Source organism: Triticum aestivum, chromosome 7A, assembly GCF_018294505.1.
Source record: "Triticum aestivum cultivar Chinese Spring chromosome 7A, IWGSC CS RefSeq v2.1, whole genome shotgun sequence".
Classification (NCBI taxonomy): domain Eukaryota; kingdom Viridiplantae; phylum Streptophyta; class Magnoliopsida; order Poales; family Poaceae; genus Triticum; species Triticum aestivum.
The window spans coordinates 99,758,823-99,776,188 of record NC_057812.1 but is presented as its reverse complement, the minus strand read 5'-3'; the positions used below and the strand labels follow the sequence as shown (position 1 = coordinate 99,776,188).

Sequence of the window (17,366 nt, the reverse complement as noted above, 5' to 3'; positions counted from 1 at the left end):
CGGGGCGTCCGAGTGACGTAGACGCGTCCCGTAGAGTGGTGACGCGTGAAGCATCCGGATGATGTAGATGCGTGCCGCGGAGTGACGAGGCGCAGAGCGTCCAGATGATGTAGACGCGTGGCCCGGAGTGACGATGCGCGGGGCGTCCTGATGAAGTAGAGGCGCGTGCCGCGCAGTGGCGACGAGCGAGGTGTCCGAGTGACGTAGACGCGTCCCGCAGAGGTGCGACGCACGGAGCGTCCAGATGATGTAGACGCATGGCCCGGAGTGACGATACGCGAGGCGTCCTGATGAAGTAGAGGCGCGTGCCGCGCAGTGGCGACGAGCGAGGCGTCCGAGTGACGTAGACGCGTCCCGCAGAGTGGCGACGCATGGAGCGTCCAGATGATGTAGACGCGCGTGCCGCAGTGACGACGAGCGAGGCGTCCGTGTGATGTAGACGCGTCCCGCAGAGTGGCGATGCACGGGGCATGAAGTAGAAGCGTCACGTGAGGCGACGATACGCGAGGCGTCCGGCTGATGAAGACGCGTCCGGTCGAGTGACGAGTGAAGAGGATATATCCAGTCGAGTGACAATGCATGGGGTGGCCGAGTCGGACAAGTTGATGAAGATGCGAACAGCTTCGTCACGGCGTGTAGGGCGGCCGAATGATGAGGTCATGTCCAGCCGAGCGATGACGCACGGACGGCCAGGAAGCGGAGCACGGGCGGCCAAGTGCCTATGATCCGGTTTGGTCCGAGTGAGCATGTCCCATCGAGTGACCACGTCGACTGGTGGAAGTTTCCGCCGAGTGGACGATGCCAGAGGCAGTGTGTGCCCGTGCCGCGCCGGGCAGACGATACATGAGGGATGAGTCGAGCGCCCGTAGGGGCTGTCGCCGAACCATCGACGTCGGAGGGGGAAGCTGTGGAGCATGGTGGCATGGCCAACTTCTGGTCCCCACGCCGCGTCGGGTTTGTGCCTCCAGCACGGAGGACGCTGTCGTGTGCGAGGGCAGACCGACAGAGCCAGCTTCCGGTTGCGGCGGTGTGCTGCTGCCGTCATCAGATGATGTCGTGTGCTGTTGACTCCATCATACAGGTTATCAGCGAGCGCTTGCCGTACGTCGGACCGAGGAACCGCCAGGGCGTCGTGCGGTGCCAAAGGCCATCGGTCGCCAGGTTTCGCCAACGCCTGCCGTTACGATGCATTGATGGGGTTGCCCACCTCCAAAACCTGTACGCACATGCAGGAGGCGCTAATTAGCGGCAGTTAAGCAAGAGTTAAGGCCCTTCATGCATGTAAGGGAAGTTTCCCTTTCCCACGGCCGTTTAACCCATGCATGCAGGAAATAAATGAAAAGGAATTAAGATTAGGAGAGTGGAGGGGCGCAGAGCTCCCTGGTTGGCAACGCCGGCGGCAGCGGCTTTGACTCGGACCCAGCGCAAGGTGAGGCGGCCCGTGACAGGTCCCAGTGCGGGACGGCATTCTCCTGGGAGTCTGTGGGCGGGCGGAGCTCGATGGAGAGGAGGAAGCAGGAGGAGCAGGTCGGCGCGCTGTTGGCCGTGAGTGCGGACGATGGCTACAACCCTTGCGCAGCGCATCGGTGCCATATTCCCTTTCTCGTCTCTTGTCTGATATACTCATCACAAGATTTAGTTGTTGAAACCGATGAGTGCCTGCTCGTACAGGAAGACAACAACAGACTTGTTTAGATCCAAGACGATTGTTAGATTATAAGAGGATAGTATAGAAAGAAATCTCCTGATTGATCCGTTTGTGAACGGTCATGCACGCCGGCAGCGTCAAGTGAAGATGTATCTTCTCCCCTACCTTTGAGATGCTTCAATTACTTACTGCGAAGACGAACAATATGATCAGCATGAACATAAAATTAAAAATATATGAATGAAAAAGCCATCAGCATCGTGGCTCGATAGACGCCATGCCCCACGGTGGGCGCCAACTGTCGTGGGAACGATTCCGACAATAATAAGGTATAGGGTAACGGAGCATGATCTATCGAGATGCATATGGGTGACACGGTGGTTTTAGCGAGTTCGGGCCTCTCACGGTGGAGATAACAACCCTACGTCTCGTGCTCCGGAGAGGCTTTGTTTTATCTGAGTATGTATCCGGAGATTACAATGTGTGTGAGAGAGAGGAACGGATCCCCATGCCTGAGCTAAGTCCTGAGACTAATGGTGAAAAAAGAGAGAGGTGGAAGAAGAAGCCCCCTAAGTCTAGTGGTGGGGGGTGGCTTATATAGAGTGCGCCACCTCCTCACCTCCTATGTTACAAAGTGGGGTATGAATGCTATAATGACAGCCCACTATTAAGCCTTCACTATTAGAAAGATGCCGACTGCTTTGCTGCCTGCTGGTCTTCGTATATCCGAGTGAGTCGTACGGTCGAGTGGTGAACTGTCATCCGAGTGGATGGTATGTTGCTTGGTCGAGTGGACAGTGTGTCTGTATGAAATTGACCTGGACCCACATGTTGTGTGGACCCCACGCTTCATGATATTTCGACCCTTCGTGGGCCTACCTGTTATGTATATCCCCAACAGATCTCTTTTTCAAAGATGTTCCTCTAGTTTCTTTTTTAAATTTATGCCCAGTTGGTTGGCATGGACCCATATTTACGTACATCCTTCTAGCAACATCTCTAATGTCCGGATCTAAGCTTTCAATAGGTTTCCTAAGACGAGGATCAGGTTGAATATCACCTTCCCTCAGTTGACCACGAGCAGAATCTGGAATATTACTTTCTCGAGTTGAGATTGAAGGCGGGTTGTTTGAAGTCAAAGGCGGTGGTCCCATTTCTGCATTGGTTTCATTTTTTGGAGTTGCTTCACTCCTCTCAGCCCCTTCATTTCCTCCGGCTAAAACCCTGGGTGTAGACACTTCTGTTGCTGCCACGGATGAAAAATAGCTCTTCATCTTTTATTCTACAAAATGAAATGAAATTGATATTCACTTAGTATTAACACTTTAACAGTAGCAACAGGCCAACAGATATAATGTAGCAACAACATTCACATTCAAATACAGCAGGCAGCAGCAGATCAAAAATATTCAAAAATTTCTATCAACATTCAACATCAGCCAATCCATTACCAATCCAGCAGACTTCAGACCAGAAGCCAGGAGAGGCCGGAGCAGAGCGGGCGAGCCGGGCAGCCGGCGAGCAGCGGAGCAGCAGCACTGCAGCAGGGCCAGCAAGGCAGCAAGGGGCCGGGCGCGAGCAGGCGAGCAGCAAGCCGCCAGGCGCCAGGCGCCAGCGGGGGACGGCCGGACGGGCGACGCCGCGACGGGGTGAGGCGTGAGCGGCGGTCGGCGGACGGGCGGAGGCCGGGGGGCGCGGGGCCGCGGGCGACGGGGCGGGCGGCGGCGGCGGACTCACCTGCCTGCGCGGCTGCTGTCTGCTGCTCGCTGCCTCGCTAGGTCTGCGATTGGGATGGATCGAGCGAGTTGGAGTCCTGGACGAGGCCTGTGTGAGTGTGTTGGGCTGGGCCCTGGCTGTTAGTTGGGCTAAGCCCCGGGCCCAATTCAAAAACATGCCTAGGTAATAACTAAAAAAAAGCCACGCCCCGGGCTTGGGCCCTGGGGGCCTGGGGCCCAGATCCGCCCCTGGGTATACGCCAAGTTCGTTTGCCGAGTGTCACACTCAGCGTAACTGCTGTCGAGGTGAAATTGACCTTCACCAAGTGGTTTGCACACTCGGCTTAGAAGTTTTTTTCCTATAGTGAGACTCAGGTGTTGGTATTAAATAACAAAAGACATTACATCACAACTTCTACACGTATGACCCTCTTTTTTTATAGGTCACAATCTTCATTTCACCGATGATTGAATATAAATTAGAGTTTTTTGTCGGTTGTATGATGGTTCATTGAGGATATAAATATAATTTTGTTGCATGCTTATTCTGTCTGTCGATGTTTCTGAAGCTAACATAGAGCGAAGTAGAACCACTAGATTACCGGTAGAGCCGAACCAACGTGATAGAGCTATCGCAAACGGCCCCTAACGGAAAACCAACTATGTCAGCATAATTCACGAGCGGATTTGAAGCGACAACAAACCAAGACATAAGCTACTCAATTTTCCAGACGAATATTATACCGACCCCACTACCTATACGAAATGTATACCCGGCAACAATGGGCTTTCCTATTTTGTATTAGTGAGATACTCTAATTGCAATGACATGGTTAAAGCAAAGAATGTTGCTATGTAAAATTGACTTAGTTGTACATAATATTAATATGTCATCTTATATTGGTAAATGTAACAATTCACCAGAAATAATTTTCCCTCAAATGTTTCTCCACTAGTTTATGCTTGATTCCTGGCTCAACCTTCCACTCTATTTGAAATTCTGATTATACATAAAATTATTCATTTATTTCTGCGGCCAGAAATATGCACACACAGTACATATAGCCGGCAGAGTCAGTGTTCAAAGTCCTAACCACCGCGCTTATGAATTTCTTGTGGACAGACACGGTACGAGGGGATACGAGGCCGAGCCAACCACCCCTCGTCTCTGATCTATCGCCGCCGCCGTCGCCGCCGGCTCCACGGCGGCGGCGGCGGGGCCCTTCCCTGCCGTCAAAGGCGGAGGGTGTGGTGGGCGTGTGTTAGGCATGTGGTGGTGGCACTCCCGTGGATGATCTGCACTTCGGCGGCGGAATCGGAGGTTGGCAGCATCATCAGTTCATGGGTCGTGCCTTTGTTGGTGTTTGGTCCTCCGGTGGGGTGCTGCTGTAGCCGCTTGGACTTAACGCCCTTCGATCCGTGAGGGTCTTCCTCGAGATATGAAGATCGGCCTGGAGAAGATGCGATGGCTGCTCCATACCAATGGCCAATATTGGTTTGGCTTTGTGGCAGCTCGAGTTGTGCGCTCTGCGCTCTCCAATTCTCCAGGAGGCTGCACTGTTGGATGCCATTCTTCCCTGGTGGTTGCCTCCTGATCTGGCCGCCGCCGTCGCCGTGGTGCGTTGCTGGCCCTGCCGATCTAGCAAGTTCGCTGGTGATTGCCGGCCTCCCGATGTGGCAGTCTGCTGGTGGTTGCCAGCCTTCTGATCTAGATTATTTCCATGGCTTGGTGCGTCCCTATCTGGTTGCTAGCCGGTGATTCCGGTCTTCCGTTCTGGTTCGTCTCCATGGCTTGGAATACGATCAAGACAAGCATGCGGGGATTGTCCATGGATGCTTACGCACACAGACGGCCGCTTGAGGTGCACGTGCGTGTAGATGACGGCCACCGACTAGTTGCAGCCCATGGTCCTGGCTACTTGGCTCGCTGATTGCGGTCGCCATTGAAATATCTTTGTGTGAGTTTCATCTCTGCAGATCAGGTGGTTGACTTCGGTGGCGAGATGCAAACTATGGATGGAGTCTTGATGCAGAGGGGTGGTTGTGCAGCGATGATAGCTGCTGGGATTGTGAAAAAGTGGTGGCGACAACACCTGAATGACTTCGATGGTGGTGCTACTTGAGCACCCGGTCTCGAACTCCGGAGTGAAAGCCTAGGTTTGACCCAATTTTGGTATACCTAGCAATGACGATTTTCTACATCGTTACCTTGTTGAAGGCATTATTCGGAATGCTCGGACTGATTCTTCAGGGTGAAAGCCTAGATTCTAGCTTTGGGTGGCTGGATCCGGTGACAGTGACATTTGAGTGTCGCTCCCTTCCCGAAGGCGTTGCTGTTGAAGAATCTCGTCGTCCGTGTGGTGTCATGAGATGGTCGATGCAGATATATATGGTCATTGTTATAGTTTGCTGATCGTTGATCTGATCGCTTTGGGGCTTTTTTTAAATATTTTTTCTCGCCTACGTATAGCTTTGGTCTTATATGACTTAACTATTTACCGGCGTGTTTTTGTGTGCGTGTGTTGGTGTTGGCTGTGTGCATCCTACCTATGCAGAGGCCGGGTGTGTGTTCATTGTGTTTGTATCCTCTTGATGCTTCATTTTGAGTTAATAAAGTCCACCCTTTATCGAAAAAAAGACACGGTATGAGGGAAGTTGACATAAATGAACTCTGCACCGCACCTATTAATTTGTTAGTGCTCTTTTAAGCACGAAAGTCAAGTACTTCGACCTATGAACAAGCTTAAGTAGTCAATGAACAAGCCCCACAAAAGTATAGAGTAGGTAACAGACCAGCGGTTGGCATGCCATTTGACTCTGAATATTGTATGAGAATAATATAAACGAACTTGCACGAATCAACTATTCCGCAAAAGCCTTCTGTTTATCAATTTCAGAAGCAACGTGCATGTCTACATTCTGTGTCACAAGTTTGATCAACATTTGAGGGATCTTCGGATCGCCAACTCTGAAGTGCCAACGGCTTAGCCAGCTGATCTGCATACCTAATGGCATGATTAGGCTGGCACCATGATGCTTACGTACAGTGAACAAGGCCTTTTCCTGTTGCACTAACCATTACATACTATTTGGCTGTCATTGCCTGCATATTTTTGTTTAGACTGAAGTCTATGGGGGGCTAATAACAGAGTGGGATTCCACTTACCTAGCCCTCAATGTTGCGCTAGGATCCGACATCCGCGGACTGGCTGCACACGACAGAGATGCAACAACCAACTAGTTGGCGATTCTCATATTTTTTATCACCTAGTCATTAATTTTGCAAGCGTAATGCTGGTCTCACTGGTCTTAATTTTGTGACAACACTTTGTTGAGGATACAAGATCCTAGTGGCATAATCTACCAGTAACCAAACATATCTTCACCAAAGAATTTGCTTGAAACGGAACTGACATGCCAACCTAAATTTTTTCCCATAAAAGTTGTTCTTCCACTTTACAAATTTAATCTTGGTTAACTCCTTGGAAACTAGCTAGCCCAGATATCTAACAAGCCTAACAATCCAGAACAATGAAGTGAAAATAAGACAGTTATTTCGCTCATAATGTTCTGTTAGAAAAAAAATGTATTGTGATGGCAGGCGCCATGCTGGCTCAGACAGCCATATTAGGAAATTTCAAAAACTGACACCTCATCTGTTGCAACCACACGTGTATCAAAGACGAGGAGGATGTTGCCCCTATTCCATAATTTGCCTCGTTTTCCATCGAGAACTTTGTGCACGCACATAGAATGTTCGAATATACACGCGGGATTTTTGTTCGGAATTTTTTAATTTTTTAAAATGTGTATTTGGATAATGGGTGCATATGCACCTAGGAGCCATTGCCAATTTCCGATAGTAAACTGCATATCTTGTAGAAGTTTCAAGTAAACCAAATATAGATCAATGCATGATGAATTAATTATTTTGTTTCGCAGATTTGTACCAGACTTCTGAGTAGAAACTTATGGGATAATTAACTAATAACAGGTACATAACTTTTCATGGTATATCTAAAATGGATATCTTTTGTGACCGTAATGTTAGTTTATACGATTATGCAGGTGAAAAAAAGTTATGTAAACTGGGAACGATAATAATTAAAACTTGATTCTCTTCGCATAATTGAATATAATACATGATTTGTACACCTTCCTAAGTTACTAGCTCATTTTTCACTCAAGTGCAAAAGTAACGGTCTTGCACAATCGAACAGATTGTATTTGACAGTGATCCATTCTGGTGTTTTCCTCTGAAGTTCTTACTGAGAAATGATTCATGTAGCACTGAAATCATGTTAGAAGTTGTTAAAACCCAAAGCATGTAAAATGGTGCGCCTGTCATGAATTACTAGCCAGTGACGGCCGTAAAACCCATCGGCGACTGTATTATTTGTTCATCACTAAAAAGTGATGATGGCGTAGTGAAATCTGATGTGGACTTGTCCAAAATTACACATGCATGGAATACCAAGTATCTCCAACCTTTCCGAACGATATTAGGTACAATAAATGCATCCGTCTTTCTGGGTTCAATACTAGCCAGAAAATGAGAAAACGCCCATTTCTGTCTGGTGTTTTCCATATCTAAGTACTTATGCTCAATAGCTTCTGGATTGCCCAACATTTTATGATGGAAAATTGTTACACATGGGAGTTTGCAGATTTTTATTGCGCTCATATGGGTCAAGGCAGCGGGAGCGCTGTTATCGGACCACGTTGCATGTCTCTTTTACCTTACATCCATCTCCTTGTGTTGTTGCCTCTCTTCTAGTCCGAGCGTGCTACCCCATCTTTCTTCCCCTTTTCTCATGACACCGTCATTGGATCTGCCACCAAGATTTTTCATTGTAGGAGTATTATCCTCCATCGCCTATCCTATATCACATGTGGTCACGTCACCACCTTTCCTATCATAAACCACTACATTGACACATTCGCATTGGCTGTTGCCTCTAGCTGTCATGTATCTAAGCTGGGCCATTGCTAGAGAAGACACTAGCCATATTAGACAAAATTGACACGCTAGGAAAACCTGAAAGGTCACTAAATTGGTGGCAAAATTGCCAACAAAAAATATCACCATTAGAGCAACGGCAATAAGTTAGTACGAGCTTAGACTTACCAAAGGCTACGATGCATCAATCCATGCAACGCTGGAGGCTCCTCCTTTTTCCGAACAAGCTTAGACTTGTCTATATGCTTGATCAAAACATACTTAACATTTGAACTTATAATGTGCAATGCACACGCACGCACATTTTGTTGACGCAAGATGTAAGTCAACTTGTCTAGCCTTGCTTTTTTATCCTCAGTTTTTTTATTAGTGTACCTTGATATATAGTACTCCCTTCATCTGAACTAGTTGATGTATTTACACATGTTTTGTTAGATACATCCGTATCTAAACAAATTTAAGTCAACTAATTTAAGATGGAGGATGTATGTCATAAATAAACCATTAATTATCATGTCCAGTTGACTACAGGAAGACTTACCATCGCCACCCAGGTACAGTGTTACCTCTTCACGGGAAAATGAAAGTCCGAAATGAATAGCATCACAAAATTCACGGCTGCCTTTTTACCTCTCTCTATATAGATCAAATTTGGGTCTAAATTTTGCACCATTGTGAGAACACATCTTAGATACTAACTCAATTTGAATATTAATTATATGGGCCACCGTGATGGTACCACGGTATCACGTAAAGGGTTGTATCACTAGATCCATTCCCCACTAGGGAATCGTGCAGCATCACACTTTTCCTTTGACTTACAAGTATGTTGTTCTCGTTGGCGCGACAAGAAAAACCAGCAGTCACGTTAGACTTGCATCCAACGTCAGTGATCTAAGAAAAGTTATACTCTATTAGTCTATAGAGGGAGTACTTAACATCTGAACTTAGAATGTGCAGTGCATATGCACCCACATGGTTGTTGATGCAAGATGCAAGTCAAACCTGGGTAGCTCGTTTATTTTATCACTAGTTTTCTAATTAGTATACCTTCATATAGTACTCCTATATTTTAATTAAACCATTAATACTCCATGTTCAACTCAGTACCGACACGTATAATTACCATCGCTAGCCAGGTACAGTGTTACCTCTTCATGAGAAAGAAAAAAATGTAAAATTAATAGTGTCAAACAAAAACACAAGACACATTTACGGCTATTTTTTTTAACCATTTGAGGATTAGATTTTGGTTTGAATTTTTGAGATTGTAGGAACAAATCTTCGGCACTATTATTTGCCATTGTACAATTGTATCACGATATCAGCTAAAGGGTGGTGTCATAGGGGAGAATATCTGGTGCACGAGTGCTTATGGTGCTATCGGTGCACCGAACCGGCGTTGACATTTTAAATGTTATAAAAAGTATAAAAAAATAGCACATTCACAGAACATCAATGTAGGTCGTTACAAAATTTCAAGTCAAAATTCAAAACATAGCAGGGAAAACAAAAATAAAAAAATTCAACACTAAATAGTACATAACATAAGTTGGGCTTTACATTTGGCCCGTTACCAAATTGATGTCAAAATTTTCATTTTTGTATGTTAAGAAATGTTTCAAATTTTCATACGAAGTTTTATGACAACACGATGTTGTGTCAATGTTCTATTTGTTTTCTTCAGATTTTTCAAAATGTTCTACGGCATCCGGTGCACCAGTAGCATCGCAAGTATGGGTGCATCGGATACATTCCCGGTAGCATTGGATATGTATAGGTTGCACTAACACTGGGTCCGGCGCCATGCTGGTGCGCCTCGTCAGCACCCTATGCGTATACAAACATGATTAGCATTGTAGATACACTCCCAAGCCAAGTTTTGTCACTGGTTCAATGTATACCACAACTTTTAGCACCAAACGGAATTTTCTCGCCAAGTTCAGGCACGAGTAGTGTAATTGACTCAAAAATAAAATCATGCGTCTCTTGTGCCTTACAATTCTGTGGTTCTCGAATTGGAGCAATATGAACAAGTACCGTCCACCTAGACTTGCCTTTATGTTGACCAAAGCATACTCTACATCTGAACTTAGAACGTGCAACCCATATGCAACCTCATGCCACATGGTTGTTAATGCACGACGCAAGTCAACCCTGCCTAGCTAGCATTGTTATATCATCCTGAGTCTTCTAATTAGCCTACCTCCATATATCTTCATTAAACCAATAACTCTCCACCTCCCACTACCGACAGCGAGAATAACCATCACCAACCTCCAACCAGGTGTACATGTTACCACCTCTTCATCGACCACTGACGCAATGACACCACCCAGGTACATTCTTTTGCACTAGATCCGGTAATCATTGATCACCACCTGGTATTAAGAGTCAGACAAGCTTAACGCCTGGTATCAAGAGCCAAACCGCCTGGTATTAAGATGTGGGGTTTGAGCAAGGATGGTCAACGGGGGAGACAACACATGATGATCAGGTCTTATATAACGAGGACGAAAGGAGCAGGAGAAGCACAAACAGAGCTGAACCCAGAGAGAAAGCAGAAGAGCACACATGGCGACAAGAATCAAGATACTCACGTCTCTCGCCATCTGTGCCGCGCTTGTGCTCGTGCTCCTTCCGTTCACGGCGGCCGATGGCGGCGGTGGCGCCAAGGGCGCGGCGCCATTCGACTACAAGAAGGCGCTCCACAGCAGCCTCCTCTACTTCGAGGCGCAGCGATCGGGCCACCTGCCGCACAACCAGCGCGTCAAGTGGCGCGGCCACTCGGGCCTCGCCGACGGCCTGCAGCAGGGCGTAGACCTCGTGGGCGGGTACTACGACGCCGGCGACAACGTCAAGTTCGGCCTGCCGATGGCGTTCACGGTCACCATGCTGTCGTGGAGCGCCATGGAGTTCGCGGACGACATCGCGGCCGCCGGCGAGTGGCGGCACGTGCTGGAGGCCATCAAGTGGGGCACCGACTACTTCGTCAAGGCGCACACCGAGCCGTACGTGCTCTGGGCGGAGGTCGGTGACGGCGACACCGACCACTACTGCTGGCAGCGGCCCGAGGACATGACCACGTCGCGGCAGGCCTACAAGGTCGACAGCGACAACCCCGGATCCGACCTCGTCGGGGAGACCGCCGCCGCGCTGGCCGCTGCCTCCATGGTGTTCCGCCGCTCCAACCCCCACTACGCACAAGTTCTCCTCCACCACGCCGAGCAGGTGCGTAGGCATATCAAACGCCATTGTTGTCGCCCATAATAGATGAAACATCAACTTTGTTTACTAACGTGTGATGTTACGTGCATATGGCAGTTGTTCGAGTTCGGGGACAAGTACAGGGGAAAGTACGACAGTAGCATCGGCGAGGCGTATAGCTACTACGCGTCGGTGAGCGGGTACGGCGACGAGATGCTTTGGGCGGCGCTGTGGCTGCACCGGGCGACGGGGAAGGCGAGCTACCTGGACTACGCCGTGGACATGGCCGACGAGTTCGGCGGCACCACCTGGGCTATCACGGAGTTCAGCTGGGACGTCAAGTATGCCGGCCTCCAGATCCTCGCCACCAAGGTGAGCATCAGCTGTACATGACTGCTCAACAAATTAACTAGTTATTCTCTAATTAATTTTTATATTGCACGATTGTTTCTTGGGGTGGTATGGCATGCACGATCGAAAATGTTTTCCTCACATATATTTCTTCAGAAAATTAAACTGCATAGATTTACATCGAATATCACTCAGGATAAAATGTGTTTTCTAACGTGTCGTGTCATTTTAGGTGCTGCTGGAAGGGAAGCACCCGGAGCACAAGGCGACGCTGGAGAAGTACAAGGCCAAGGCGGAGCACTACCTCTGCGCCTGCCTCAACAAGAACGGCGACGCCGGCAACGTCAACCGCACGGCCGGCGGCATGCTCTTCGTCCGGCAGTGGAACAACATGCAGTACGTCACCAACGCCGCATTCCTCCTCACCGTCTACTCCCGCTACCTCACCTCCGCCGGCCAGGAGCTGCCGGTGCTGCAGTGCCCCGACGGGCCGGGGCACGCCGATGAGCTGCGGGCCCTGGGACGGGCGCAGACCGACTACGTCCTCGGCGCGAACCCTGCCGGCGTGAGCTACTTGGTCGGGTACGGCCAGCGGTTCCCGCGGCGGATGCACCACCGTGGCGCATCCATCGTGTCCCACCGTGGCGACGGCAGGTTCATCGGGTGCATGCAGGGGTACGACAACTGGTTCCTCCGGAGGGGATCAAACCCGAACGTTGTCGTCGGCGCCATCGTCGGCGGGCCGGACCACCTCGACCGGTTCAGGGACAGGCGTGACAACTACATGCAAACGGAGGCATGCACGTACAACACCGCGCCCATGGTTGGCATCTTCGCACACTTGCACGGTGAAACAGCCATCACGGAGAAAAGTTGAACTGGAAAAGTTCTAAGATTAGTGTGCAGTTTCACTGAACTGATCTAGGTTAACTGTTGTAGTGTTCCTTTTTTTTTGCGGGGTGACTGTTGTAGTGTTCCTATTGGTAGAGAGGTAGAGAATGCAGAGTAGTGGTGCATGTGGTTTGCAAACACGATGGATAGATTGCATGGCTGCATAGGCCGGCATTTTAAGCTGCAAACACATATCTGTATCAACACATTTTGTAGTTCGTGTCTGCGCATGTGCTAGAAAGAGTCGGTTTTGTTTAGAAGAGAACATTCTCTTGGAGCAAAATTCTTCATCCGTGCCTTCTTTTTCTTTGTGCAACGGGCAGGGACATGAAGGTCCGAAAGCTCGCATTTATAGCAAAAAAATAAAATAAAATCACGGGTGCATTTATAACAAGATTGTAACACTACATAAAGGACCCTAAAAGAAAAAAATGTCACAAACATGTCCTTACTTTTTGCACAAAGGACCTCAAAGGTAGCAACAAGAAATCAATCTGGTTCTGCTATTGCATTCATGTTGGAGCAAATCTATCCAAAGTCCAAATTGGCGGAGAGAGGCGGGCAATATATTTCACTCGGAGTGGGAGGGGCTAGGCTCTGAAGTCCATGGTCTATTCAAGTCTAGTGCTCCATCTGGTGGTTTTGTTGTGAAGGATGATTCCAAAGCTGGTGATGCGCCTATGGCTGCTGATGTTCCAGGCTCTAAAGTCGTTCCTGAGTCATAGGTGGGGTCTACTACTGCCGGTCAGGACACCCCTTTTTGGTTGTGTGTTCCAATGTGCCTACTTGTCCTGCCTCTCCATCATTGTTCGGGATTGCGGATGTTCCTCAGCCGCTGATCCGGAGGTATCGGGTCCAGTTGCCAAGAATAAATCGACTGCCAAAAAGTTTTCGGCTAAGAGCTGACCGTCCTTGGGATCCAAGCATTCAATGGCTGGGTTGTGCAGGTGGCTGGACGCGGACCTCGGTAGTGCGGCAGTTGGTGCCTCAATTGGGGGCTGCCACGCCCTGTCCACTCGCTCCGTCCCTGTTCGTTCTCCTATTTCCACGGCTCGCAAGAGCCGATGAACCAAGGATGATGGGGTGCCCATGGCTGAGAAGGCTGCTCGCTGTGCAGCGGCCAAGGACGCCATTCCCTCAGGTACCCCTGCTGTCTCTTCTCCGGTTCTTTTTGTTCTTCCCTCTTTGCCTGATAGCCATTTAGTCAACGTTTTGTCTGATTCAGGGATTATTTTTATATTAGAATGTTGATTCTCCTACTTACCTCCTTACTGTTATTCGTGCCAATGAGGTGGCCCAGGCTACCATTGCTAAAGCCAAGGAATGCGCGGTTACTGCCAAAGCCAAGGGGGCTAAGGTAGGGGTGCTATCGATAATGACAAGGCTAGGGATGTGGAGGTTGGTGGTGGCCAACCTACATCTGTGTTGTTGAAACGGAGTGCATCCAAGAGCGCTAAATCCTGTGCGGATCCATGCAAGTTGAGTCTTCGTATCAAGAACTTATCTTATAAATGAAAGCTCTTTTCTGGAACATAAGAGGTTTTGGCACTAGGGGGCATCGGGACCAAATTAGGGATTGTGTTAAATGGCAATGTTGATCTAGTTGGTCTGATCGAGACTTTCACAGCTTCTTTATCTAATAATGAACTTTCTGCGATCGCTGGGTCTGATCGCTTTGCTTGGTGATGCTTACCGTGTCAGGACATTTTGCTGGTATTCTCATCGGGGCTAAGCTTTATGTTTTCGACTTTGTGGATTTTGACCATGGTATTTTTTGGGGCTAGTATGGTGGTACTGCACAGACAATTGGACTTGCTTTGGGAAGTTTTGGTGGTTTATGGCCCTACTGATCACTCCCTCTTAGCCCTTTTCCTTGATGAGATTTCAGATAAGATTGATTCTTACACTCTCCCGCTGCTTATCGGTGATGATTTCAACTTACTTCATTCTCCCTCTGATAAGAATAATGACATTTTCTCCTAGCCTCTAGCTGACTCATTCAATGACTTCATTTCTGAGTGTGCCTTGCGTGAATTACCAAGAGTATGGGCTCGTTTAACTTGGTCCCACCATCAGACCAATCCTGTTTGTTCTGTCCTAGATCGTGTGTTTGTTAATGTATCATGAGATTCATCCTTTCCCCGTGCTTTTCTGGTTGCCCAACCCCATATAGGACCGAATCATTCTCCTCTTTTTCTCGATGTTGGGATTGCGTCCACTTCTGTTGCCAAGAGGTTTCAATTTGTTGCTTCCTGGCTATTGGTAGATGGGTTTCGGTCATGCTTTCTGATAAGATTTCTAATCTCCTCGCCTCGGTTCCCCGATCATTTGGACCCACCGATGACTGGCACTTCTTTTCTTACTAGTTGAGAAAAATCCTTAAAGGTTGGGGCTGGAATTTGGCAGCGGAGGCGCGGAAGCAAAAGGATGAATTGCAGGGAAAAATTCAGGCTTTGGACTCGGAGGCAGGTCGGTTTGGACTTTCACAGGCAGGGTGACAGTCACGTTATGAGTTGGGGGGCCTCCTGATGCAGTTGCATCAGCAGGTGGAATTTTACTGGCATCAAAGGGGAAGTATTAACTGGACTTTGAAAGGAGACTCTCTCACATCTTCTTTCTTTGCTATTGCAAATGGGAGTAGGAGACAGTGTGTTATTGAGAACCTCCGTGTGGAGGGCACGAGGGTGTCGGAGCCGGCTACGATTTTGTAACATCTTCATGATTTCTTTCATTTCCTATTATCCGCTAGGCCTCCTTCTAGCTTCTCTATTTCTAACAAACTTTGGGAGGGCCCCGCGCAAGTTTCTGGTGCTGATAATGCCTACCTATCTATTCCCTTGTCTACTGGGGAAATTGAGGCAGTGGTTTCCTCATCTAATCCTAACTCTGCTCCCGACCTAGGTGGGTTTTCTAGTTCCTTCTTTAAGATGTTTTGGCCTGTTTCGAGGAAGCTGGTTTGCGTGATCATACAAGGCTTCTATTTGGGGATAGTGGATTTATTCGGCTTAATTACGCTATTCTCTCCCTTATTCCCAAAGTGAAAGGGGATGGTTCCGTTACACAATTTCGTTTGATTTCCCTCATTAATAATTTAGCCAATTTTCTGGCCAAAGGATTTGCTTTTCTCCTTTCTCCGGTAGCGCATAAAGTTCTCAGTCCATCGCAATCCTGCTTTTGTGAAGAATAGATTTATCTTAGATGTGATTCTTAGCCTTCCTAAAATCATGCATGACCTCAGGGTGATGAAGACAAAAGCCCTGATCCGAAAAAGCTTATGACTCTGTTAGCTGGGATTTTTTGCATAAGGTCTTGTTGACCAAAACATTCAATGGGGCCTATGGCCATCGCGTTATGCAACATGTGTCTGCTAGGCATACGGAGGTGGCCTTCAATCACTAGTGTAGAACCGGGCAATAGCACCGGTTTGTAAGGCCCTTTAGTGCCGGTTCGGTAACCGGCACTAAATTGTAGGCACTAAAGCCCCCCCTCCTTTAGTACCGGTTCAGCACGAACCGATGCTAAGGGCAACCACGTGGCACGAGCCAGCTTCGGGGGCAGGGAGCCCTTTAGTACCGGTTGGTGGCACCAACCGGTATTAAAAGGTTGGCGGGGGGTGGGTGGGTTTATGATTTATTTTTCATTTAATTTTGTGTTTTCCATTTAATTCTTTTTCGTTTGCTGGTATTTCACGATACTACATATTGTACACGTTATGCATATATAAATAGAATTTCTAGTAGAACCGATCATAATATATATATATATATATATATATATATATATATATATATATATATATATATATATATATATATCATCGAATGTCTCACAACAACCATTAATTAATTCACACATACAATTAGCTAGCTATCTACAATTTCTCCTAATTGGTGCCTTTGGAGCCAGTGGCATTAGCCTAATTGGTGCCTTCGGAGCACGATGACAATTGGAAGTGGTTCATGGGGGCGGTAGCGGGTAATAGTATTCTCCTTTGGGATCTATGACCTGGTCGAGCAAAAATCCCGCTATTTCCTCTTGAATTGCTTCTATGCGGTCCTCTGTTAGGAGCTTCTCCCGCACCTCTTTGAACTGTTAAGAAGGAGATCAATATGCATGTGTATTAGTTGTGTGACTAGATATCGATAATGGTGTAAACATTGTGAATAGTGTTCTGACAAACGTACCCACTCCTGGCTTTGAGATCTGCTCCTTTCGGACGCCATCATGCGAATGTTCTCACAAACGTAGTATGCACACAGATTATTCCCCGACACCTGCTTCAGGGCCTTTACGAGAATGCAATTTGATCAGATAATAATTAATCAAGCATGATAATTAAAGAGATGGCAGCTAGCTAGTACTACTTAATTACTTACCTGGGGTCGATACCATTTCAGATTTCGTTTCCATGGGCCTGGCACTAGTAGAAAAAGGGTCAATCGTGAAGCACATTAGTGCCGGTTTGTATTTGAGACGGCACTAATGTATAGATTAGTGCCAGTTCCAACGGCTAGCCGGGCCACTTTCATTAGTACCGGTTCATGGCGAACCTTTAGCACCAGTTCGTGCCACGAACCGGTACTAATGAGAGTGG

At 47.9% G+C, this 17,366-nt stretch overlaps 1 protein-coding gene across 1 annotated transcript; it reads left to right on the top strand.

Annotated features, from left to right (window-relative positions):
• Positions 1-10,897: 10,897 nt before the first annotated feature.
• On the top strand, positions 10,898-12,805 carry LOC123154010 (endoglucanase 21). The gene is made up of 4 exons (XM_044572831.1): positions 10,898-11,554; positions 11,648-11,902; positions 12,114-12,463; positions 12,536-12,805. The coding sequence occupies exons 1-4, from the start codon at positions 10,898-10,900 to the stop codon at positions 12,756-12,758; spliced, it is 1,485 nt and encodes a 494-aa protein (XP_044428766.1). The 3' UTR covers positions 12,759-12,805.
• The last annotated feature ends 4,561 nt before the right edge of the window (positions 12,806-17,366 follow it).